Consider the following 26,840-nt stretch of genomic DNA (forward strand, 5'->3'; position numbering starts at 1 on the left):
GCCAGGAGGGAGGTTAGGATTCAGCATCAGCCACTGTCTCCTCCCCCCTCCTGGGCCCAATCCTCCCCTCCCTCCACCCTCCCTCTGCCCTCTTCCACCCACTCTCTGCCTTACCCAGCCCTGAAAATACTGTCGGCCAATGTTGCAGGCACACAGTCCACATGGCACTGAGGCTCACTGCCAACTGGCACTGGCCCAGCACTGATGACACCTCCTCTCTGGGTGCTACAAACATGCTCTACTGAGCAGCAGCGCTGGTGCTCCAAGACCTCAGGACTGGGCTCTAAGTTCCACTGATTTCAGAGACTTACTCCTAGGTCAGGGGTCTCCAAACTTTTTGGCCAGAGGGCCGCATCAAATATCTGGTGTTGAAGGCTGGAAAAAAAATTTAAATATTAAATTCATTTAAATAAATTAGAGATAGAACTTAGATGAGTGAAAAAATGAATGAATGGGATCATTCATTCAACCTCTCTGGCCCTTGAACACCCACCAGATGCAACCAGAGCATAGTTCCAGTCATGCTTGGCCAAGTGGGCCAGAGGTTTTCAGGGGACAAGAGGCTGGCCACGGGCTGGATAGTGGCTCGCCGTGGGCCTCATCTGGCCCCTGGGCCGGGGTTAGGAGATCCCTGTCCTAGGTGATTGCATATAAGATTGCAGACCAACAGCCCAATCCTGTATAACTCCCCTCACACTTATGCAGCCACACCAATGGGATATGTGCTGCATCCTGCAGGGGAGTTTCAGGCAACAAAGGCCTTCTCAAGATAAGGGAATATTTGTCCCCTTGTTCCAAGGTAAGTTCTCACTGCCCCACTGCGCCAGCTATATTGTTGGTGCAAGTCTGAGTGGACCCAGGAAGGTAGATCAAGACCAGGAAAGGAATATAATATAGGTAGTGCTGCTGCCACAGATACCACCCCTTTCTGGCCTGGATTAGCTTTCTTATTTTATTTATTTATACAGGTATTTATATACCGCCTTTCTTTGGTCCTCAGATTTCTCCTCAGACTTTAATCCAAGTCGATTTACATAGGCAGGCTGTTCTAAACTCCCGTAGGGATTTTTACAATTGAATAGTTCTAGTCTTATCAAGCCATTCCTCCCCCCCTCCCCTGTTCTGGTGCACAGGTCCAGCCACATGCTGCTTGTGGTGAAGGCCAGGCTGTGCTGAATGATTGTGATTGCTGTAAACAGGGGTGTCTAAACTTTTTGGCATGAGGGTTGCATTGTGTTTCTGATACAGTGTTGAGGGCTGGAAAATAAATAATAAATACATGGCGGACCGATGTGCTGAGAGTTTGACTGAATAAAATAAGTGGGTGGAGATGGAAGGGGGAGGGAAGCAGAGGGCAAAATTGACTTGCACAGGAAGAAGGGGGAATGGATTTTGAAAAAGCATCAAGCAACCTATGATGCAAATCTCAAACTTTTTTTGTCTCAGGTTCTGCTCCATTTTAAATTTAACTAACATATTTATATTCCAGGTCTCTCAGCATCAGAATACAGTGTATCTCATTCAGCCACTAGAGATGCTGAATGTAATGCAATGTAATGGAATACTTTCTTTACATTGCATTACTGTAGGTACCTTTAGTGGCTGAATGCGGTATACACCTGTAAGTGTGTCTTTTGAGTTATTTTTAGCCCTGAGAGGCTGGGAAAGCTCAGGGGGCAGATAAAATTCTCCCGAGGGCCAGATTTGGCCCCAGGCAGGGGTTTCAACACCCCTGGCTGTAAAGATGCTGCCAGAATGCTACTTTTGACAGCATAAGGCCATATTAGATCTGGGTTGTCAGTTTCAGGAGCCTAATTTTCTCATGAGGAAAAATGTTAAGCACCTTGGAGTCCGAAATTCTTGTCAAGCTGTTATAAATCACCCAGAGATCTACTAGACTCTACCTTCTGCTGACATCTGCCTTGGAGCACACCAAATACCTCATGTGGTAGCATTCTGCAGAGAAGGACCATGGTGGTGAACAGGCTTTCTTTATGGGAAGTTTGTCTGCCATTACTGATCTCTTTATCAAAAGACTACTATTAACCTTCCAAGTAACCCCAGTGACTCACTGACTTAATATGTTCAGGGCTCAGTTCAGTACCGACACTGGAAGGAATGTCTGGCATTAGAGTTCTCAGCTCCAAAACACTGACATTTCTTTTTATCATATTTCTGTGCTGTGGACATAACTGGAGATGAATGTTATTATATCTGAGCTGAGTGAGCAAGAGCAACTACTGTATTTTTTTGTTTGGGAAATGTGTCCAGAATATGCTCTGTTTAAAAAAATAGGCTTTGAAACATATACAGCAGTGTGTTTGTCCAGAAGGAGCAAAATAGTTTAGCAGATGGGCTACCTTAATTTCTGCAGTGCAGGAGAAAGAACATATGGCAGTCACTTAAAATTATTTCAGCTCTCAGGGCCCAAACCTATCCAACTTTCCAGCACTAATGCAGCCGTGCCAAAGGTGCACACACTGCATCATGCATGGGGGGAGGATAGCCACAGAGACCTCTTCAAGGTAAGGAAATGTTTGTTCCCTTACCTCAGGGCTGCACGGTGGCTGCATCAGCACTGGAAAGTTGGACAGGATTGGGCCCTTAGCCACGTATATCTGATCCTTTGGCTGTCATTGTGAATGATGGTTCTGATTTCTTTGACACATGTCTAATCTGCTAATATGTGAATGGCAAACATTTGCATGTTTAAAACTAAGTGGGAGGAATTGAACAATTTAAGTTTGGATTCTAATTTAAGAGTTACCCTTCACATTATGTTGACAGTGAAGGGTTGGACCACAGTATTCAAATGAGGCAAGCGGCACTGAAAACAAATCCTGAGCTGCTGCAAAGGATTATAGTATTTAACGAAAAACAAAAACCATCTGCTGGTAATGGCTAATTGACACACTGACTATCTTGAGAAGCTAGTATACCTTTTGGAGCTTGACTAAACAATTAAATGAATATTTCATGTGATGCGTTAACCACTCAGGCAAATGCATGTTCCCCAAACTTGCATTGGTTGACTGGGATAATCAAAAAGCAGGGGGAAGATTTGTAGGGAAGAACTGGAAGACAAGAAGTGTGGAGCTTAAGCTTGCTGGTATCCACCAATTTCCATCTGTAGATAACAGGCTTACATTCAGCCCAGCAGAAATGTAGAGGGACCAGGGTGACCAGACACCCTCTTTTTCTAGGATGTGTCCTCTTTTTTAGCCTCTTTTAGCCTGGAAAAGAACTTAAATGCCCTCCATTTCCCTGTGAGCAGGCAGCACACAGCCTTCTTGTAATTAATAAACTATATGTAATAATTATATGTAATATATTTTAAATTTAATAATAAGTAACATAGTGTTTAAATTAACCACATGAAATCATAAAATCATATATCATGATTTTAGCTTTTATTTTGTCATGTCCTACATTTTTCTTAGATGTCCTACATTTTGGGGTGCCTTGTTCCTCTTTGGCAGTTATGACATCTGGTCTCCCTGAGAGGGACAGGTAAAAAAATGGGATGGGGAGTATTTGCAACGTAAAATCAGTGAGTTGTGAAGGATCACAGTCATTCTTAGCCACCAATTCATCCTGGCAAACGGCCACTATAACCCAACACTCGAATTTCTGCTTGCCCCGCACTTTGTAGTTCTTACAATTCAAGACCCAAAGCATACAAGAAACATTGTGCCTATTTTTACAAAGGGCAAGTGACTGATAATTATACAGATACAATGAAAGTAAATAATTTACAACACTAAAAAGCAGGGATGGGCAAGTCCAGTGCGGCTTGACTTGAGTCGAGTCACCGAGACACTGCCCCCCACAATTCAACTTGAAAACAAGTTATAATGGGGCACTTTCCGAGTCGCTGAGTCACCTTTTAGGGTTTCTAAAGAACTTGAGTCAAGTTACCCCCCCCCCCCTTTAAAAAGCCTCCCACAGAAAAAATGGGGCTGCTGCTGAGGGGGATGTGTGTGTGTCGGAGTTCTCTTTGAGCACTCCCCAGATGTCCCTGCCCATCTGTAAACAGGGCAGGAGGGGTGGGTGGAACTGTGAGAGAGCGGGACAGAAGTGGCAAGAGGGAGGAGGGTCATGTGCAGCAGCTGCGAGGCTTACCAGGATGACCCGATCCTTTGCAGCCCTACTCAGAAGTAGTCCCACTGTAGCTGGTCATTCAGTGAGGCTTCCCCCTTCCCACCAGTTGGCAACCTTCAGTCTCGAAAGACTATGGTATAAGCCTACAGCACCTGGCATTCCCAAGCGGTCTCCCATCCAAGTACTAACCAGGCCTGACCCTGCTTAGCTTCCAAGATCAGACAAGATCAGGCATGTGCAAGGCCAGCCATGGTGGAAAGCTTGATCACTATGAACTACCTTCCCCCCAGTTCCCCAACTCCTTTTTCCCCCTCTAGCCAATCGTAAGGTGAGAACCCGCTTGGGCTCCACCTCCTGCTCTCACACAGTCAATGAAAATATCAGAATGCTCATCCTTTTTTCAGTGAACACCTGTTCCTTCCTATCACAGATGAGAAAAGAGTTTTCTCCCCCCTTCCCCCTCCTGCTCAGATGCATTAACTCTTCCCTGCCTCCCGGCTGGCACTCCCTACTGCTTGCCTGGTCAGAATACTGGCCCCACGAGGTATTTCACGCTGCAAAAATAGTAAGCAAGCATGCCCAGATGCAGGTAGACTCAAATCATTATGTGTGGGGATGAGTGCTGAGTCAGGAGGGCCCTGACTTGAGTCTTTTTCAGCCTTCCACACACGCGACTCATGAGTTGCCAAGTCACTCAAAATCACACATTTTCACAACTTGAGTGAGTCATTCAAGTTGAGTTCCCAACTTCGATAAAAATAGTGAAACTATTTTCAGAACTCTAAAAGGAATAAAACCAAAGCAGGAAGTTACCACTTCAAGCTGTGCAATTCAGACAGTAGAAAGAATATTTTGATACAAACATAGATCCTGGCTTTTTATTAAATACTGGTTGAAATAACTTCAATTAGCGTAGGCTGTTAAATATTATGAGTACATGCTGCTATAAGGTGAAATCAGACAAACAGCCCAATCCTATGGAGGTCTACTCAGAAGTAAGTCCCATTATGTTCAATGGGGCCTACTCCAAGAAAACTGTGCATAGGATTGTAGCCTAAGTGGGGTGGTGGATGCAGAAATTTGGGGTGAAAAGCAGCCAATCCCTCAGCTGAAGAAAGAATAGTATACAGTACTGTTCTCAGGAACATGATTGAGGTGGAGGCTAAACACACACTCAACTTCTGTGACCCTAGTTTTGGTGGGGCGAATAGGTCATGCCCTTCTCATAACCATGTTTCCATTTCAGCCTACTTGCTTTACCCCATGGAGCATTTGGGAGCCATTTAAAATTGAGCCCTACTACAGTATTAGCCTATTAACTCTTACACTGACATTTCTGGCAGCCAGAAGCCAATACAATCTACTCAAGTGAGGGGGGTGTCCCTTACCCTTTTTGGATACTAATATCTTGTGTCACTTTGATCTGTTATTTGGCAACACACTTCAAGGGGCTATTCCCCTGTGCCCACGGCAGACAGGCTTGGGGAGGCAACACAGCAGCAGCAGGACTAAGGGCCCAATCCTGAACAGTACGCGTCAGCTCATCACTGGTGTGTGCTGCCACAAATGTGCCATAAGGCACATTTGCAAGCTCTTACCATGGGCCCAGCGCCAGAGCTAGCGCGGCACAAGCCCACGGTGAGCCAGCACTGGTGCTGGGGCCACATTCTGCCGCCTGGCAATCACCTGGACCACCAGGCAGTGGAGGGGTAGGTGGAGGTGTGGGGGGAGGCGGGGAGGAGGCATGCCAGGGGAGAGAGAAGGGAGGGACCAGTGGAGCTCTGCTGCACCAAATCCTGAGCCCTGTGTGGGATCGCATGGTCCAACATGGGACTCTTCGATTCTGCAGCAGCTCCAGAGCTGCCATAGAATCGAGTAGCCCCATTGCAGGGCTGCTTTCCTTACCCAGGGGACGGGGACAAAAGTCCCCTTGCCCAAGGAGCCATCAGTGGCTGTCTGGTTGCCTGCAGGATACTGCAGCAGCCATTTCAGCACTGCAGCAGCTCCATGTGCTGGGCACCTCAGGATTGAGGAATGGTCCTTTTATCTCACCATTTCTTTCACTACCTCCAACAGAAAACCAAGAGCTGCTGACACTGTCTACCCAGTGAAGCCTACAATACTTAAGAAACTGAGCAGATGGAACTGGAGTGGAACATACAGAATTAAGGTGGTTGAATAGGTTTTAATGGTTGCCCAGTTTTACGAGGTAAGCAGGCAATATACAGATAAATGCCTGAAAAGCCTCACACTGAGTTTATATTTTGGTCAGGCCAGGACTTCACTAATACAACTGTATGAGAGATGGTATTGACTGTTTTTAAAGTTATATAATAATATATAATATACAGTATTTATATACCGCCTTTCTTGGTCTTTATTCAAGACTTTATTCAAGGCGGTTTACACAGGCAGGCTTATTAAATCCACGCAGGGATTTTTACAAATTGAAAGAAGGTTCTCTCTTTAAAGAACCACCACATTCAAGCTGTTACACTCCGATCTGGTTTAACATTCTGGCCTCCATCCTCCCACGCTCCGAGCAGATGGAACAGCTCAGCTGCAGCTTGCCAGCTGCTTCAAGGTCGCACGGTGCCGGTGGCCTCGAACTGGCGACCTTGTGGATGTTAATCTTCAGGCAAATGGAGGCTCTACCCTCTAGACCAGACCTCCTGCCCAGACAAGTTATCCTGCGCAGACAAGGAAATGGTTGTCAGCATGCCACAAACTGCTACATTTACGGAAGGCAAGAAGAACCTAAATGTTTATAGTTCAAACACTTTTTAAAAGTCTGTTTTCATTTCATTACTGTTTTACTTATCGTTCAGCACCACATCCATCACAGAAAAGGCGCTATTACCCTAAATTTCCTCATTCATAAACCCTTTCCCTGCTCCACATGCCCTCCTTTAATAAATCTCTGAATTTTCCAAAAGATAGAGAATTACCTGTAAAATGAATGTGCCTTCGCTTGGTAAGCCACAGCAGGGCACGTATTATTAGATAGTTGAAACACTTGAAAAGTAGCAGGTATTGTCTTCAGCCTGTTTCTTGATAACACACTCAAACAGCTTTTAATGCACATCCTGCTGGGATTTATTGATGCCATCAGTTGTGTGTAGCAGCAGGCTGGGGAGAATAATGGCTTCCCTGCTGGTATTTATTAATTATTAGAAAATATATCTTTTTTCCTGGTTTATGCATTTTCACTTCAAGCTACAGACCCACGCTCAAGTTTCTACTAGATTTTTTTTATCTCTGTTCTCTAAATCAGCTTCATGAGTTTTCTTTTCTTACTCCGTTCCAATGTAATGTTTCCTACATCTATCCCACTCACAGCCCAGTCCCCCCTGCTACGGGGCTTCTTGGACTTGTGCCAGCAATTTTACAGGTGCAGATCTGAGTAGCTCCATTAGGCAGGCTGAAGCTTGACACTTCTAGCCTTCTAGTATAGGAGCAGGCTTCTAGCTGGGCCGGCGTAGGGTGTTGCAAATGTGCTGTAAAGCACTTTGTGGCACTGCCCAAATAAGGAGCACTGGCAGGAAGGCCTTGCTGTCCTGCTGGCACTGGATCCAGAACTTCAGTCACTGGTGCAGGTGAGTTCTACATGGTAAGTTCTGCAGCACAGGGGTGGGGGAGGGCAGGGAGGATTGTAACTATGGAGGAGGGAAGAATGGGGAGCATTTCAGGCCCAGAGAGAAGATCTCTGCCTCCCAAGCCTTTCGCCCTGACACTGGGTTCTTGGCTTTGTGCCAGCAATTTCACTGGACGCTGGGCAACAGATACAACAATCCAGAGCATCCTGGTGCCCAGGACTACCAGAAGGACAAGCTACAAAGGAGCAGAACGAAAAGCTGTGGTCTTGATGGGGACTGCATTTTCAGAGGACCGCGGTCACAGCTTTGGGCGTCACTGATTTATACCCTACTTTTAGTAAAAGCAACAAAGCAGCTTATGAAAAAAAGATACTTAAAAATAGTAATAGAAAAATTTAAAGGTGTTAATGAAAGCAGCAACTCACAAAGTAAAATACCATCCCATAGATTAAGGATCCTTTTGGTATCCCACTCCGGAGTCAGCTGGGCCAGCGCAAGGATGTGTGCTGGCCCGCAAAGGCTTTATCCAGCCTCCACTGCACCAAAGCCTGGTAAGTCCACTCCAGCCAAGCTCAGCTGGTTATGGGGGTTGGGGAGGGCAGGGAGAAGATTGGGAGGAGGCATTTTGGTGCAGGGGGAGGGTGGGTGGTGGGTGGGCCCATGGGAAACCTGATGGGGAGTGGTAAGCGGGGCCAGGATCTGGCACTTATGCTGCATCCTTGCCCCATTCCTGGGCAGCTTCAGGCTGCTCAGATTTGTGCCACCTCTTCAGATAGCGCAGATCTGAGTAGACCCGTTGGGGCTGCTGCAGCTCTACCCAGGGTAAGAGGAATTATTTCCCCTTGCCTCAGGCTGAGCCACAGTCAGCCCTAAAGTTGCGCTGGATACAGCGCAGGCCCACCAGCCTGCCTGTTCCAGCACAAGTTAGGATTCCGTGTAAGTAGTACAGCACAGTGTTCTCAAATACTAGGTGGGTCACGAGCCAATTTCAGGCGGGTCCCCATTCATTTCAATATTTTATTTTTAATCTGTTAGACTTGATGCTATCATGGTATGTGACTGCATCTGGGGAAATGTTACAGACCCGTACTTTTAACAAACTACTATGTATATTCTTTTATGGTAAATGGGACTTACTCCTTACTTAGGAGTAAGGGACTTACTTAGTAAATGATAGTAAATGGGACTTACTCCTGGGTAAGTATGGGTAGGATTGCAGCCTAGATAATTAAAAGTATTCCTGCTTAATGATGTCTCTTCTGGTCATGACATCACTTCCAGTGGGTCCTGACAGATTCTCATTCTAAAAAGTGGGTCCCAGTGCTAAATGTGTGAGAATCACTGGTATAGCAGATAGGACAGCTCAGCTTCCAGAGACCTGCCTTAACCACCAAAACACTGAAGTGACTGCTTGGGGTAGTAAGATCTGCTGCTCTGCATTTTTCATGTGTTTCATGTGACCATCACTAAAAACCTGTAGTAGTTTTATTTCACATTCCAAAATACAAGAAGAGACATGTATATTTTTCTTATCCGATGAACATTTGGTGTTTGCATGTATTCTTTGGAGGCAACATGGTTCAGTCAGAAAATCGGAAGCTAGAAATACATTATAAATACAACTTTATGTGAGTGAAATGCATGTGCACTATTTCCAGCCTTGATGTAGCATATGATTGACTGAAATTGTGCTATTGTTTGTTGTCTATATTTGCAGATGTATTGTTCTTTTAACAAATCTGATCTTAACATAAAGATAATGACTAACAGGTTTTAAAGATATTCAAAGCCTCTGAAAAATACAATAAAGAAGAGTTCCAAACAGAAGCAAAGATTATGTTTACCATTTGCTTAAAAAGTTTGGTTTGTTTAGTCCAGAATCATGTTTAGATTATCTGCTGAGAGGATACTATTCCCTCCCCAAATGACCCTTGTCTAGAATTTATGACTGTGAAGGTTGCATGCTTGACATTTCTGTGCTTACTTTGATTTGCAACAGAAACTTGTTAATCAGCACATTTGATCTTCTGGGCACGTACTCTCCTTCTCTGCCCCCATCAGCACTGAAGTCAAGTATTCCGATTATAATGGAAGTATTTTTCATTAAAAGAATTGAACACCCATATCACTATATGCTTTTGTAGTCTACTTTGTACCCCAGCATGTGCTAGTCTTTTTAGAAATGTGAGTTAAAGCATCAGATCCCTTGGGGGAGGGGGGTAAGGAAGTTCAGTAGCATGAAGACAGACCTGTCTCTGCTTGCAGAAACGGGGGTGGTATGTCTCCATCTTAGCGAAGCACACTACAGTACTTCTTAAACATGGGACAAGCATCAGCCACACAAAACTGAAACACACAGAGAGAAATGTGGATTTTATTCATAGATATTTCAAGACAAAATTGGTATGGCTAGAATTTTCATTTCAGAGGTTGCATGGTATCTTTCTCTTTATACTGGGAATAGTATCCAATTAGTGTTGCCGCTGTATTTGGGACACACAGCGAGAAAATGACGTCAACATAGACTCTAAAAATCCAAGAAGCTGTTTTGCTCCATTAAAAAAAAATAATGTTTTTTAACATAATAATAAGGCCGATTAAAACACTCACAAAACTGTTGTAGATTTTGAATTTCACAAAACTCTTACCAGACTTGATTTAAAAGAAAAAGATGTGGCTATTAGAAGCTGTGGTGGAAGATGTCTGCAATGTGTTACAGTATTAAGATGGTGATTGAGGAAGCACTTTGCAGATTAATTTAGTTTCCACCTCATACAAAAGGTCATGAGATGCACCAAAGCATACTTGGACAAAGAAATAAAGACAGCTCTTTCCTTGAGAATATGAAAGTCAGTAGGTAATCAAAGATAACTACCCAATTTTTCTTCATCTCTGTCTTCTAGTGAGTCCTAGTTAGTATTGCAGATGGATTAAAGTAACTGATTGTATAAATTTATATTCTCCAAGGGTGAGTGCCCATTGCTTTTGAGTCTCATAATGCAGTCCTATATTCCCGATCTGCCAGCGCAGTGGTCCCTGCGCAAGCCTAGAGTGGTTGCAAATGTGCCATAAAGTACGTTTACAATTACTCTAGAGCAGGGGTGTCCAAACATTTTGGCAGGAGGGCCACATCATCTCCCTGACACTGTGTTGGGGGCCGGGAAAAAAAGAATTTACATTTAAAATTTGAATAAATTTACATAAATGAATTTATTAGAAATGGAACTTATATGAATGAATGAAAGTCTTGCAGTAGCTCAAGGCCAGCCTTTCCTTCACTGCCACTGTTGCATCACAGATGTGAAACAGCAAGTAGTGGAGGGAGCCCTCGTCCCACAGCTCAGGTGAGAGATCAAACAGTCATCCTCAGGCTGAGAGCAGTTGCGTTGGGCCAGCATGGACTCCAGCAAGTCTCCAGAGGGCCAGAGGCTCACTGGAGACTGGGGGCTCCCCGAGGGCCTGATTGGGAGCCCCTGAGGGCCGTGTGGCTCCCGGGCCAGAGTTGGGCACCCCTGCTCTAGAGCAACCATTTTCAACCACTGTGCCATGGCAAATTGGTGTGCTGTGAGTGGTCAACAGGTGTACCACAGGAATTTGGGGGAAGGTCATTTATTAGTAGGGCCAAGGGAAATGTGAACCCCCCACTGGCAGCATGGTGTGCCTTGTCAATTGTCAAAAATCTGATGTGTGCCTTGACAATTTTAGTGCCTTTTAAGTGTGCCATAAGATGGAAAAGGTTGAAAATCGCTGCTCTAGAGTAAGCAGCGCTGGCAGGACGGCCTGCACTATCCTGCTGACGCTGTATCCAAGGCCCTGATCACTGGCAGAGGTAAGAAAAGTGCCAAGAAGCACTGGGAAAGGGCAGTGGGAGGTTATTCTGGAGGTGAAGAGAGGTATAATGGGGTAGGGGAGAGTGGAATGGAGGGTGGGACAGGCCCAGGAGGGGGCTGGATCAGTGGAGGAAGCCTCTACTGATATCTAATCCCTGTCCTGAGCCTGGCAGCCATGCATGGGGCTGCCTGGATTTGCCCCAGTGAATTCCTTGGTACAGATCTGAGTAGCCCCATTGGGCAGGCTGGAGCAATTCTTTGGAAAAGGGGAAAAATATCCCCTTATCTTGAGGAGACCTTCAGCCTGCTCCTGACGAGCACTGGATACAGTGGAGGCCATACCAGCATTAGTTTGGATTGGGCTGCCATTTTGTGAAACTTTTGCTTTTTAATTTTATTTAATTTGAATCTCTACTTCATCACTGAAATGGAAATTCAACTTATTTTTGTTTGTTTTATTTTCTAATGCAAGCATTGGATATTTTGCTCGTCTTTTAAAGGGCAGCTGCAGGACTATTTCTTTATTTATCTCAGATATTTATATCAGGGCTGCGTAAACCCCGGCCCAGGGACCAGATCCAGTGTTCAGGCAGATCCATCTGCCCAGTGAGCAGACATTTTCATTCTGCTCCCACACAGCTTGTCCTCCTTGCATCTGCCTGCACACCCTGTTGCGCAGCCTTCTGGGACACCAGACAACAGATGCAACAATCCAGAGCATCCTGGTGCCCAGGTCTACCAGAAGGACAAGCTATGCAGGAGCAGAATGAAAAGCTGCAGTCTGGATGGGGACCGCATTTTGAGAGGACCGCGGTTGCAACTTTTGGTGCCACTGATTTATATCCTACTTTTGTTAAAAGCAACAAAGCAACTTATGAAAGTTAAAAAGATACTTTAAAATAGTAATAGAAAAATTTGAAAGGTGTTAATAAAAGCAGCAATTCACAAAGTAAAATACCATCCCATAGATTAAGGATCCTTTTGGTACATAAAAGTCCTTCCTTGCCATGTAAACGTAGCCAGAGAGAGCAAAACAACCAGATCTCTTTGGAGAGGAAATTCAATAAGTAAGGTGCCGCTGAAAAGGCCATGCAAAGATAATACATGCTTAGGGAATTTAGGGCGCAATCCTAAACCCTTTTGTCAGTGCTTTCCAGTACTGATATAAGGGCAATGCAGGTAAGGGTAAGGGAGGTAAGGGAACAAACATTCCCTTACTTTGAGGAGGCCTCTGTGAGTGACACCCAACCGCAGGATGCAGCACATGTCCCATTGGCATTGCTATGCCAGTGCTGGAAAGCACTGATATAAGGGGTTAGGATTGTGCCCTTATTTGCTAATCTGGCAAGAATTTAGCTTCTCTCTTGAAAGAGTTCCATCCTACCCTTCCTTCCAAGAGTTGAAGGTTCTTTATCTGAGTTTATCCCTTTTTATCCTCACAATAACCTTCTGAGGTACATCAGAATGAAAGCTAGCAACTGATCTAGTCTCAGCTAGTCTACTGAACATGGATTTTAACCAGTGTCCAGGTTCAAGTTCTCTTAATTACTATATCACATTGACTCTCAACGTTTTAAATAATGAAATGCTTTATCCATGCACAAAGGCCTGCAAGGACATTTCTCTACAAGGACATATCTCCCTGAGCTTATTTTTAATAGAAATGAGCTCTTGTCCTCTGACCTAATTTATGTTGCCAATGAAGAGATGATTAGATTCCTACCTCCCACTACCTTTAGACATGTAGTTGTTGTTGCTAGTTCCCTTTGAAATTTTAACTGAAACGTTGCCTGTGCCCCAGACAGATTTCCCCAGGATTTCACTAAATGTATCACTCCCACCACACAAAGTAATGCTCTCTCCCTATCTTAACAATGTGCTCTGCTCAGTAGAATCCTGTAATGTTTTCCTTGTATCAGCCTAAACAATGTGAAAGAGCCTTGAACTTAACTTCCAAGACGCTGCAGAGGAGTTTTTGTACTTTTGTCCATTAAATTAGTTCTAACAAACATAGCTAGAGTGATTATTCATGGTGAATGCAACTAGATTTCTGCTGTACTTTCTTCAGCCCTTAAGCCCTTGAGACTGGCATTCTGGCAGCATGAGAATAAACTTAAATGCCAAGCAGTCTAATCCCAGCTCTGAGACTGACTCACTGTTGTGATCTGGGGCAGCTAATTATTCATTATGACTTTCCATCTTGCACGCTATTTGCAGCTCTCACAAGAAGCCTGTGGGAGTTCTATAGATGTTAGGTATCTTCCAAATTTCACCACCACACCCATTCTCTGCCAGCGTATTGCTAAATCTCACTGGCTGCTCTCAGTATGAAAACTATTCTGTGGAAGAGTAAATGAGAGATTTGGTTCAAGTGTCCCTTAATTTGCTGGAGGAAAAAGGTATGTGGGAAGACCATTAATTATTATTAAGAATATTTATATACTGCTTTTCAACAATAAAAAATATCCATAAGAAAGAAGCACTGATATTACAATATCAAGTGTTTGCCTGGGTTTTCCACTCATAATATAATGAAGCAATGTTCTTCAACTTTGGGGTTGTGAAGCCTCACCTGTGGGGTCGCAGTTACTTCCAGGAATGAAAAAGGCTGAAGACCACACTGAACTAGAGCCCCACCAGGTAAAGGGAGAGGCATCTGGTGTACCCCTTCAGATACCAGGTCCCGGTTCTGCTCAGGATCTTAGCAATTGTGCTAAAATAGCTTTCACTAGTGCCAGGCTTCATGGCAACTTTTTCTGCTCTCTCTAAGAAGAATATTTGGAGCTGGGAGGGCATTCCAGGGGCAAGGAGGGAGAGGCAATGGGGTGGGCAGATGGGGTTCTGGGAGGGAGCAGGATCAACAGTGGGGTCCCCACTCTCCTACTTTATCGGGCACAAAGAAGGTACAAATCTACTTCTCACAGGCAGGAAATATTTGAGAGTCTGGCTCAAGGGCACAAAGACTTTCCAGTCTGGTCACTTTATTCTTCTCTAGAGAACCTCTTGGCAATTCCACCTAACTGAAGGAGGAAGCCAATCTGATCAAACCAGATTTCCTTGTGTGTGTGGCAATGGCCATCCACACACAAAAAATAACTTTCATAAATTTTATTATTTCCAAGAGCCTGATGCCAGCAAAACAACCAGATGCCAAGTGGGACAGAGTGCTGTACCTTTGATCACTGTAGAGACGAGGGAGTGCAGCTTTTTCAGGTGCAGCTTTTTCAACCCTTCCATGTTGAGCTGCACCTGCCAGAGTTCCCGCTTCTACAGCGCTTAAAGGTACAGGCACTCTGTTCCCATTTGGTCACTCCATGTGCAGCCTGTTCAGACACCTCTTTGCTTGAAAGCTGAGTTCAGCAGAACTTCGTTTAAAGTCCAGTATGTGCCAGACGGCAGCCAAAGTCCTGCAGGTGGCTGAACTTGTGCTGGATCTGCTCAGCCCTAGTTTCCACTTTTAATCTTATTGTGCTGGAATCAGGCTGCCACCCTATGTGCGCTTTCCTGGGAGGAAGCCCCATTGAACAAAATAGGACTTACTTCTGATTAGGACTGCATAAGCTCCTACTGTCAGTCACGAAGCACCTAGTAGCCCAATCCTATCCACACTTTCCTGGGAGTAAGCCCCATTGACTTTAATGACACTTACTTCTGAGTAGACATGCATAGGATTGGGTGTGAGGCTGCAATCCTATCCACATTTTCCTGGGAGTAAGCCCCATTGACTACAATGGCACTTACTTCTGAGGAGACACACATAGGCTTGCGCTCTAAGGCGCCAATCCTATCCACACTTTCCTGGGAGTAAGCCCCACTGACTCTAATGGGACTTACTTCTGAGTAGACATGCCTAGGATAGGGCTCTAGGACAGCACTCCTACCCATACTTTCCTGGGAGTAAGCCCCACTGACTCTAACGGGGCTTACTTCCGAATAGACATGCATAGGCTGGGGCTCTCAGAACGATAAGATTGCAGTGTTCTTACAGCCCCACGCCAGGCATATCTACTCAGAAGTAACTCCCATTGTAGTCAATGGAGCTTACTCCCAGGAAACTGTCGATAAGGTTGCCGCCCAAGTGGTTGAGCGAAGGCTCCGCCCATCTCAGCCAGGAGTGGCTGGGCAGGCGGGCGGAGTCCTCCGATCACGTGCCCCTGAGCGGTTGCTATGGACGCGGAGCAAGGGGCGGGGCCACTCGGGCGCTAGCGGGTTCCGCGGGTGAGGCGTGAGAATGCGCCTCGCGCTCGCATTGGCCGGCCGTCGTTGCCTCGCGCCTCGGCAGGTGACGTCGCGGGAGGGGGCTGTGCTGTGCTGTGGGGCCCAATTGTTACGCTCTGCGCCCTCGTGGTGGAGGGTCCGGGACGCGCTGAGCTCTGCGTAGCCGTGTGAGGCCCCGAAACATCGACGCCACCCGAAGTGGGCCTGGCTGTCTGCCCCCGCCCGCCATCCCGCCCCGCTTCACCGCCATGCTGCCCAACACGGGGTAAGCGCCGGCCCCCTCCGCTCCCGCTCGCCCTCGGCCCTGCTGAGAGGGGCAGGCGGCCCGGGGCGCCGCCTGGGCGCGTCTGCTCGGAAGGGAGCCCCGTTCGGCAGTGGGGCTGCTCTAGGAAAGTGTGGCTGGGTTGGCAGCCCTGGAGCCCGTCCTAGGCTTGTCTGCTCGGAAGTAAGCCCAGTTAGTTCATGGGGTTTACTCGCAGGACAGTGCGGCTGGGTTGGCAGCCCTGGAGCCCGGTCCTAGGCATGTCTACTCAGAATTAAGCCTCTTCAGAGTCCATGGGGTTTACTCCCAGGAAAGTGTGACTAGGATTGCAGCCCTATCCTAGGCATGTCTACTCAGAAGTAAGTTCTATTAGAGTAATGGGGCTTACTCTCAGGAACGTGAATAGTTTTGCAGCCTTAGAGCCCAATCCTAAGCATGTCTACTCAGAAGTAAGTCCTATTAGAGTCAATGGGGTTTACTCTCAGGAAAGTGTGAATAGATTTACAACCCTAGCTATGCAACTATTTCCCTCCCCGCTTGGTGAAGTGTGAGGTGACCTTGAGTGCCATCCTGGGTCTAGAGCAGCCATTTTCAACCCTTGTGCTGTGGCACACTGGTGTGCCACAAATAGTCTGGGGGAGGGTCATTCATTAGTTGGTGGTGAGATCACATTCCCCAATGGCCCAACAGCATGGTGTGTCTTGGCAGTTTTAGTACCTTGTCGGTGTGCTGTGAGATGAAAAGGTTGGAAATTACTGTTCTAGAGATTGGAGCAAACACACCCTAACTTACTACTATGGCCGGGATGTTTGCTAATCAGAGCAAACAATACTAACCTTTGACCAGAGGTCTGTAGAAGGCAGCTTCATAGATAAATCACAGTATTTACGTTAATAGTTTCTGTTGTTGTTCAAGCACCATTAGTGTACATGGTGCTTTCAAGAGAAGCAAAAATATGTCCCTGCCCCAAGGGGATTACAATCTAGATATTGGCCCCATGAGACAATAAAGGGGAATGAAGGTAAAAGGAGATTGGGGTTGGGTGTGTGTGTGATTGTCTCTGTTACCATTACTTAAACTTAGTTGCCTTTGGGGATTAAGACTAGGGGTCCAATCATTTCTAGCTTTCCAGTACCAATACAGCCACAATGTAGTCTTGAGGCAAGGAAACAAACATTTCCTTACCTTGAGAAGGCCTGACCTCGCATCCCATTGGCACAGGTGTATCAGTACTGGGTAGGATTAGGCCCTAAAGCATGGCATCATAGACTTAATGAATGTTGCTGGTTTTAAGAAGGGATTTAAAGAAATGGAGAGGAGGCATTGTGTAAGGCAGTGGTTCCCAAACTTTTTAGCACTGAGACCCACTTTTTAAAATGACACTTTTTAAAAAACTCACCTAGGTTTACAAGACTTAATATTCTATCTATCTATCTATCTATCTATCTATTTATTTATTTATTTATTTACACACACAGAATAATAACCATAAAAAAGATGCTCCTATATTTACCATATGCTTGCAAACTGCAGGAGCTCTTTGAGGGGTAATTAGCAGTTATCTGATTTTTGAAAAGCCTCAGGGCTTGAGGCAGTTATCTGTAGTTTATTTCATCAGCTGTTTTCATTAGAGCCTCTGCTCAGCTGCTATGGGACCCACCAAAAATCAAGACCAATCTGTGGGTCCTAACCCACAGTTTGGGAACCAGTGGAGTAAGGGTTCTGGAAGGCAGTTGCAAGCTTCAAGGGGCACCATTTCCTGTTAGAAGAAACATAAAGTACAGTGAACAAAAATGCAGTTTCAAAAGTACAGAAACAATAAATCACTATTTAAAAAGCATCAAAACACTGTAGAACTTATATAAAAAGTTGTTTTGTTGCCCCTTAATGAATGTGGGGGTAGAAGATAAAAATAAATTTAAAGTCACATCTATAGGAGTCAATTCAAAACACAGCAGCCTTGATTGACCAGTACATGTCAGTTACCCCAGTGTTGTGGGAATGGTGGGGTTCAGGGCTTTTTGTAATATTTGTCTAGTAACCCCCCTCCAGCAGCCTGTTAGCCCCATTGCAGCTTTTCCTTAATATAATAATCACAATAGCATTCGTGCATACTAGAGGCAAACAACATGGAAGGATGTTGCCTTTCTGTCATACCAATAACATCTAGGAACATCATATTATTGTAAATCAGGGCAGTCAAACTGGTTTCATACAGAGGGCTGAAGTTAGCATTCAGGGCTCCAGCTGAGGGCCGGAAGTGATGTCATTAAGCAGAAAGTGACATCATTATGCAGCTAATGGCTAGAAATCAGACCCTGTTCTCATATAGTATTGGCAACCTTCAGTCTCGAAAGACTATGGTATCGCGCTCTGAAAGGTGGTTCTGGCACAGCGTCTAGTGTGGCTGAAAAGGCCAATCCGGGAGTGACAATCCCTTCCACACCGGGAGCAAGTGCAGTCTCTGGTCTGTCTCCCTGGCTATGGGCCTTCCTTCTTTGCCTCTTAGCCTCAGACTGTTGGCAAAGTGTCTCTTCAAACTGGGAAAGGCCATGCTGCACAGCCTGCCTCCAAGCGGGCCACTCAGAGGCCAGGGTTTCCCACTTGTTTAGGTCCATCCCTAAGGCCTTCAGATCCCTCTTGCAGATGTCCTTGTATCACAGCTGTGGTCTACCTGTAGGGCGCTTTCCTTGCACGAGTTCTCCATAGAGGAGATCCTTTAGGATCCGGCCATCATCCATTCTCACGACATGACCAAGCCAACGCAGGCGTCTCTGTTTCAGTAGTGCATACATGCTAGGGATTCCAGCATGTTCCAGGACTGTGTTGTTAGGAACTTTGTCCTGCCAGGTGATGCCGAGAATGCGTCGGAGGCAGCGCATGTGGAAAGCGTTCAGTTTCCTCTCATTAACTGCAAATGACAGAAGAGTAAGTATGCAAATCTTGATCATATTTCAGGATTTGGAAAAGCCCAATTTTCATGTGGGCTGCCATTTCAGCTGTAACACCTCTGCAGCTGAGAGCCTGAGGGCCTGATAAAAAGATTCTGGGGGCTGCATCTGGCCCCCCCTGGGCTTTATGTTTGACACCCCTGTTGTAAATGAACCACTGGACTGATCCAGGGGGTCTCATATTTATAGACACAAAGATATTTTTGGCATGTTTCCTAGTAATAAGAGAAGATGGTTTCCCACATTGTCTTCTATTTACACAGCCTTTAAAGATACAGGATCCCTTTTTTGTTTGTGTTGGGTCCAAGGTACTCCTTTAAAAAAAGTGAGTTACGCACATTATTTTAGATATTTCACAATTGGTTTATATAACTTTATTTACATAGTAACTATCAATTTAAAAAATCTACAATGAAACATTGAAGACAGAGTTACATCTATGTGGTGATCAGATTCAAAAGGGAGAAGGGATCCTGTAGATAGAGCTCTGGCAGGTGCAGTTGGCCATGCAGAGATGAGAAAAGCTGCACCTGTTAAAATTTCCTGCTGTCCTTTCTATCTGGTTACCATATAGGACATATCTGAAAAGCATAGATGACTCTCTTTCTTGGCATCTTGTGTGCTTCCTCAGTTTTCACTCTGTGGGAGTGGAATTCCTTGATACTTCAGTGTGATACTTCATAATCTACTAGCCCACTTCTTATTCTAATAGTGCCTGCTGGATTCTTGAAAAAGATGCTCTGGTCTGATCCAGTAAGGCACTGCTTATGTCCCTTAAGTGAGACTGCATGCTTAGAATCACTGAACACAGATTAGTTGTGTCTTAATTTTTGAATATCCTGAGTATGCCCCAGGGATGGGAACTTGAATCAGGTGACTTGGTCTCCAGTTGTAAAAATGTGTGTTTTTCACTGACTTGTAGACTTGTGAGTCGTGCCCATGGAAGACTCTGAAAAACACTTGAGTCAAGGGCCCCCTGACTCAGGATTTGTCCTCATGCATGCTGACTCAAGTCTGCCTGTGTCTGGGTGTGCTTGCTTACTGTTTCATGGTGTGTAAAACCTTATGGGGCTATCATTCCAACCGGGCAAACAGCAGAGAGGTTCCAGCTGCGAAGCAGGGAAAAGGTTAATGCATCCAAGTGTGGGGTGCGTGGGAGCGAGCTCTTTTGCCCATCTCTGGTAGGAAGGAAGGAACCAATGGTCATTGGACAAAGGATGTGCATTCTGATATTTTCTTTGGCTGAAGTAGGGTAGAAGGATGAGCCAAGGGGGTTCTTGCCTTCTTCTTGGCTGGAGAAGCCAGGGGAGGAGGCAGGGAAGCTGGAGGGAGGCCAAGGCAGTTCATAGCAATCACACTTTCCACCGAATGGCTTGGCTGCTCTGAACTCTGTTGTTACTTGGGGGGGCGCCCTCATTGAATGACCAGCACAAATGGGACTACTTCTGAGTAGAGCTGCCAAGGATTGGGTCATCCTGGTAATCCTCACAGCTGCTGCATGTGACTCTCCTCCCTCTTGCCACTTCTCTCCTGGTTCTCAGGCAGTCCCTCCCACCGCCTCCTGCCTTGTTTACAGATGGGTGGGGACAGCAGGGGTGTGTTTAAAATGAACTCCAACACACACACACACACCCCCACCCCCAGCAGCAGCCCCATTTTTTTCTATTGTGGGCTTATTAAAGGGGTCCTTTAAATACTCAGGATATCTCAAGTCCTTTAGAGTTGCAAAAGGGTGACTTGGAAAGTGCCCTCCTTATGACTCATTTTCAAGTTGAGTCATGGGGAGCAGTGACTCTCGACTTGAGTCAAGCCATGCTGGGTTTTCCCATCCCTGGTATGCACTCTTACTTTGTAAATTTAAAACATATAATGGGAGTTTTGGTTAAAGAAAAATAGGAAAAACATCATGATGATGATCTGCAAAATAAGTAATTGGATCAACGTTCAATTGCCAGGGGAGGTTGTTCTTGCTGGCATTTCTACAATGAATATTAATGTGCACTTTGTCCTGAGAGTAGGGGGGAATGTGGGCAGGACTGGAACAGCACCTGGGATGAGTTATGTGATATGTTACTACCATTTTCTTCATCATGGAGCTTGGGAACAAACTGTATAATCAAAAGAAGCCTTTTTATTAATGGCTAAAGATATTTTTTCTCCTTCTGTTTTTCAGGAAGTTGGCGGGATGCACTCTCTTTATCACAGGTGCAAGCCGTGGCATTGGAAAAGCGATTGCCTTGAAGGCAGCAAAAGATGGAGCAAATATTGTGATAGCTGCAAAGACCGGAGTACCACATCGCAGCCTCCCAGGAACTATCTACACCGCTGCAGAAGAAAGTAAGCATCAGAGATACATTTGAATGATCTGAGCTCAAATGAATCAGTTGGCTTATTATTTCTATACCTATCTGAACTGAGGAGAACCTTACATTAACTTCTCTGGTATCAGTTCGTTTGTAATCTGTTTTCCACCCAGGAATCCAATCACTTGCACGTATTGCCCATTTCCGTCCTTTTACTTAAATCAACATAAAAGATGTGGCAAGGGCTCTGAGTCCCATGATATAATGTTGAAATGGAATGGTACATCATTTTATTCTGCGTGGGCTAGAATAATCATTTAAAAAAATCTTCATGTCATCAACCATGTGCTCTGTTCCCTAAATTGTCATAAGCTTTATAGCAGCCATTCTCAGTGGGAGCCGTATGACTTCCTGAGGAGCCCTGGTAGATCTGAAGGGGGCCAACTGTGAGAAAGGGTTTTTATGTGTATCTGTTCATGTTGTATCCTTGTTTGTCAGGGGGCCCCTGGAACCTGAGAGAAGCTCCTAAGAAATTGTATCCCCCCCCCCGAAGGGTCAAGCTTGATGGCCTGAATGAATCTGGAGCTCTGCTCCTGTCATGTCCAGAGGATGTTCTGAAGCCTTAGAAGGTAATTTCTGGTTTTTCAGCAAAACCAGAAGTGATGTTTTAAGGCAGGGGTTTCCAAACCCCGGCCTGGGGGCCAGATGCAGCCTGCAGAGAGCGTCTATCTGGCCTGTGGCCAGCCTGTAATCCCCTGAGAGCCTCTGGCCTAGTTGATCAAACACAACTGGAGTTGTGCTTGTGGGGTGGTGAAATGGTGGTCCATTTAAGTGTGTGCCTTGTTTCTTGGGCTGTGTTGGTGCTTGGAGAAATCTTAGACATACATTCATTCATTAATCTTCCATCTCTAATGTATTCATTTAAACTATATATTTAATTTTTTTTCCGGCCCTTGACACTGTGCCAGATATTTGATGTGGCCCTTCTGCTGAAAAGTTTAGAGACCCCTGTTTTAAGGCCTTAGAAGACCTTCTGCAGCCTGGAGAGGCTTCAGTGACGAGTTTTGAATTTTTTTCCTACTCCATACTTTCTGAGTAAATTAGTAAATTAGTAAATTAGTAAACTACAACTTAGCTAGTTGTAGTATGGAAAAGTGTATGTTTGCAGTTACTGGTGCTGCAATGTTCTGGTTTCCCTAGGTGCTAAAAATGCTTCAATTACTGATAATTTGGGTAGAGTTACAGTGCCATTTTGCAGCATAGAGGTAGGTGGATCTCTTGCTTTAGAATTTGGAGTCTGTGACTCAAATTTGTACAAATAAAACATTTGTGGGAGCAGTCACTGGAACTGATCTGTTTGCCATATAATTTCCATGCTAAGCTAAGATGTTGAGATCTGTTATGGAACTAAAAGGCTGAGTTCTATAGATTGGGGGTATGTAGGTTATCCCTTGTTGCTTTGTACATCTTTGTTCATATTTATCTAAAATATCAGCAGGTTGAAAGGGTATGTTGAAGCATTATTTCAAACGGAAAAGTCTGTGATGTTTGAATTTTTCAAGGCATCTAGTTTTGCAAGCCCCTGAGAGTGTTGGATTATGGTTTTTAAATAGCATTCCATGCTATATTCAAGGGACGTTTCTAAAAAATCTTATGTGGTACAGCGGACTGTTTATGGGAACAGTCAAACATCCTACTGTGCATGCTCAAGCCCTTAGACAAATCCATAGCTCGATGGATCCCTTCCTGTATCTGCACGTATATATATTTGAACCATTACATACTTCAAACTTTGAAGAGCTCCTCCTGGCTTCTTCTAGTAATCTAATCAGTTTTAACACTGCTTTACATAGCATCATAGATTATTTTTTTTAATATCTGTAGATTGAGCTAAACGTGTGTGTAATTTTTTTCTTTTCAGTTGAAGCAGCAGGAGGCAAGGCTTTGCCATGTATTGTTAATGTGAGAGAAGAAGATCAAATTGCTGATGCAGTAGATAAGGCTGTTCAGAAATTTGGAGGTATGATCTAAATTGAATTCTGAAGTGTGTGTAAAGTGTGTTAATTATTAGCACAGGTTTAAAACTCCACATTATTTTTTTAATTTTAAAAATATGATAGTTCAAGTCAGTTGGACTGCTCATTAGTTTATTGTAAACGATGAATTTTATGATATTAAGATGGCTTATTTTAAAACCAGGGATAGATATTCTTGTGAACAATGCAAGCGCTATCTCTTTGACCGGCACTCTGGAAACACCAACAAAAAAAGTGGACCTTATGATGAGCGCCAACACAAGAGGAACCTACCTTACGTAAGTGCTTATGGGTAATATGTATTTTTAAAATAATCAAATGTGTGTAAATTCTTTTTCCCATTAGGTTTAAATTAAAGCTCTCATGAATAAAATAACTCTGAGAATCCAATCCTATCCCTGTCTACTCAGAAGTAAGTCCCATCATGTAATGGAAATGTACAAGTTCCCATGAGGAGATAGGATGTGGTGTCAGCAGTGGCCCCTTCAAGGGTTAAGGCCTGGATTTCACAGGCCTGCACAGCTGCAGCCACTAGAGGCAATGAGGTCTCCAGGGATATAAGCAGAACCTGCAGGAAGGAAAGAGGTGTGTAGTAGTAGGAGGAGGAAAGCTGGAGACAAGGATTAATGGACTGAGGAGCTAATGGACTACTGCAGGGGTGTCCAAAGTTTTTGGCAAGAGGGCCACATCATCTCTCTGACACTGTGTCAGGGGCCAGGGAAAAAAATAATTAATTTACATTTAAAATTTGAATAAATTTACATAAGTTAATATATTAAAGATGAACTTATATGAATAAATGAAGGTCTTTCAATAGCTCAAGGCCTATAAAAGGCCTTGCACAAAGCAAGGCTGGCCTTTCCTTTGCCGCCGCTACTGCATCACAGATGTGAAACAGCAAGCAGTGGAGGGAGCCCTCATCCCACAGCTCACACGAGAGGTCAAACAGTTGCCCTCACGCTGAGAGCAGTTGCGTTGGGCCGGTGAGGGCTCCAGCAAGTCTCCAGAGGGCCAGAGGCTCATTGGGTGTCCTTGAGGGCCGCAAGTGGCCCCAGGGCCGGGGTTTGGGCACCCCTGGATTACTGGAACTGCTGATGGGTGAATGGACTACTGGAACAGACAGCTGGAGACACTGGAGATTGGTGTTTGGCTGCCATGTCCAAGATCTGCTGTAGTGGCGGGAGGAGCTGCTGACAGGAGTGAAGGGGAAGGAGAACCTCTGCAGGCTGAACAGGCGAGCTACCCTGGTGGTGGGGTCCAGCAGTGCTGCAGGGCAGAAATAGGGCCACTGCTGGGGAAAGAAGGGGAGTTAATTAGCTGAAAGTGGGCATAATTCTCTAAGTGAAGCTTGTACCAGGAATCCGGCAAAACACAGTTAATTGATCTTACTCCTAGGAAAGTGTGGATAGGATTGCAGCCTGAGTCAAATGCTCTCTGGAGTTTGTTTCTCCTTTTGAATAGAAAGATCCTTAACTGAATAATGAATCTAGTCAGTCTTTTCATGGATGGAGTTTAAGTTGGAATGTACTGATGAGGAGGACAAGTCTGAGTGTCTTGATGGTTATGGAGATAGACTAGGATGTACTAGAACTCTCTAATTATTAAGACTGCTGCAGAAACTACCCACTAGTGTTGTGTGTATTTTCCTGCCAGTTGTGAGGGCTGGAAATTGTAACAGACTGACTAACCCTGGCTAGTGTAGGGGCCATACTCCATGTCCGGATGACCATTCCAAGATCCTTCACTTTATTAGTTTGTAACCTTTGCCAAAGCTTTTTATTATCTTTGTCTGTCTTCCTTCTGCCTTACTCTGTTTCTTTGGGCTTGTGCAGAAAATAACATGTTCAGCCTGATCCTGTCCCTTGCTTCATTTAGAGCAGCACAAACCTGTTTGTGCTGCAGAGCAGCTGCTTGTGTAAGTGAAATCAAGCAGCCCCACCCACATGCCTTTAATAACTGCCCCTGCAACTAGTCATGCAGACTTTCAGTGTTTGGAGGTATCCTGTAAGCAGTGGTCACTTGATGTGCACAATCTGGTAGTACAGAGTATTCTCTTGTTGTTTTTCTTAAAAAAAAAAACAAAACACGGGGTGACCACAGTGAAGATTTGCTTTGACTTGGAAGGTTTGTATCAGATCTACATATCAGCAAGCTAGCAGGGAAGGGACAGAGCAGGAAAAAGATATGCAGTGTTACTATTCCGTATAACTATCAATAGTAGATATTGTTGACAGTAGGTGTTGATGTTGTAAGCAGCTACTAGCCAATGAATCCTGCCTTGTAATCCACCTCATTGTCCTTTAAGTTGAGAGACAGAGAGGTAGGGCCAAAGGCTCATTATTCTTCAATTTTATGCCATCTTTCAACACTTCACCACACTCCAGAATGACCAAGAAAAGAAATCCTGGCTGCAGTCTGTAGAGAGGAGCAGTGTGATGACATGCATCTTGCAGAGCCTGACTGTGGTGGCATTGAGATGCCACCAGTCAACTGAGAGAAGGTTCGCTGGTTGGTGATGTAATTGGGTGGTGCCTGTTTCCAGCTGGAGCTGAACACAACGAAGCACAATCAGCTGGCGGTGGTTCAAGGCTGTCATCAAATGTAGGCTGCAGATTAGTAGAGGGGTGAGCAAAGAGATGGATGGAGTAGGAAGAAGGTGAATGAGAACAAGAAAGAGAAGGGAGAACTGTGAAAGAAGGAGATGAAGGGGAAATGGCAGAAGGAGCAAAGAAGAGGAACCTCTGCCTGACTGAAGGCATTCAGCCCATTGGCATTAAGGGTGAAGTAACCCTCATCTGCTCTGTATCCCAATCAATGAAACCCTTGATTGAAGTGAGAATTTGGGCCACTTTTTGGTGAATGCCCTCTGCCCACATTGCCTTCTAAAATCTCTTTGAGGCAGAACTGCCATCTTAGGGGAACTTGACAAGCAGGCTGTGTTGTCATCAGAGCAAGGAGCAGCTTTAACCTCCCCAAGAGCACACCTTTATTTTCTGCCACAAAGGTGAATGGATTATATTTGCTCCTGGGGACTAAAAACAAAGCATTCACATCACTGCAATGACTGCAGGGACTGAAGGGTGCACCCCAGTCCCTGCAGCCCCATCAGAAGGAAAAGCAGAGCGATCGTGCTCCACTTCCGGTTTTGCGGAGCAGGGCGTGATCGCTCCGCTTTCACTTTTCCTGACGTGGGGCACCCTGCCGAAGGTTGCGCAAGGCTCCCCGCACCCCCTGGAGGCTGCAGGAGGCTTGGGCAAGGCTTGATCCGCAGGATTGCACCGCTGCCTTCCCCCTGTCTCCTGGCTGCCCCCGCCCCTTAAGGGGGCAGAGGCCAGGACCCACAGTTCTTGGGTGTCACAACACCCCAGTTTGAATACCACTGCCTTAGGCCTTTGATCTTAACTAAGATATGCTGCTGCCTTGCTGTGTGGGTAGTAAGAAGGAACTATGGGTAAACTATTACACCAGAACAACTAGGAGAGAAGAGAGACAACTTCCTCTCTCCATGTCTACATTTGTGAACCCTGCTGTTTCTCTAGGTGA

General features: G+C 45.2%; 1 protein-coding gene across 2 annotated transcripts in view; it reads left to right on the plus strand.

Moving 5' to 3' along the window:
- Positions 1 to 15,902: 15,902 nt before the first annotated feature.
- Positions 15,903 to 26,840, plus strand: part of HSDL2 (hydroxysteroid dehydrogenase like 2) — a 28,760-nt gene continuing 17,822 nt past the window's right edge. Inside the window, exons 1-4 of one of the 2 annotated variants that reach the window (XM_066615167.1) lie at positions 15,903 to 16,010; positions 21,132 to 21,295; positions 23,183 to 23,281; positions 23,461 to 23,575. In XM_066615167.1, coding sequence (XP_066471264.1) covers positions 15,994 to 16,010; positions 21,132 to 21,295; positions 23,183 to 23,281; positions 23,461 to 23,575 — 395 coding nt within the window. In that variant the 5' untranslated portion in view covers positions 15,903 to 15,993. Of the gene's footprint in view, positions 16,011 to 16,271; positions 16,367 to 21,131; positions 21,296 to 23,182; positions 23,282 to 23,460; positions 23,576 to 26,840 lie in introns of those variants that run through there. The other variant, XM_066615166.1, reaches the window with a different exon arrangement.

This window comes from Tiliqua scincoides, chromosome 2 (genome assembly GCF_035046505.1).
Source record: "Tiliqua scincoides isolate rTilSci1 chromosome 2, rTilSci1.hap2, whole genome shotgun sequence".
Taxonomy (NCBI): domain Eukaryota; kingdom Metazoa; phylum Chordata; class Lepidosauria; order Squamata; family Scincidae; genus Tiliqua; species Tiliqua scincoides.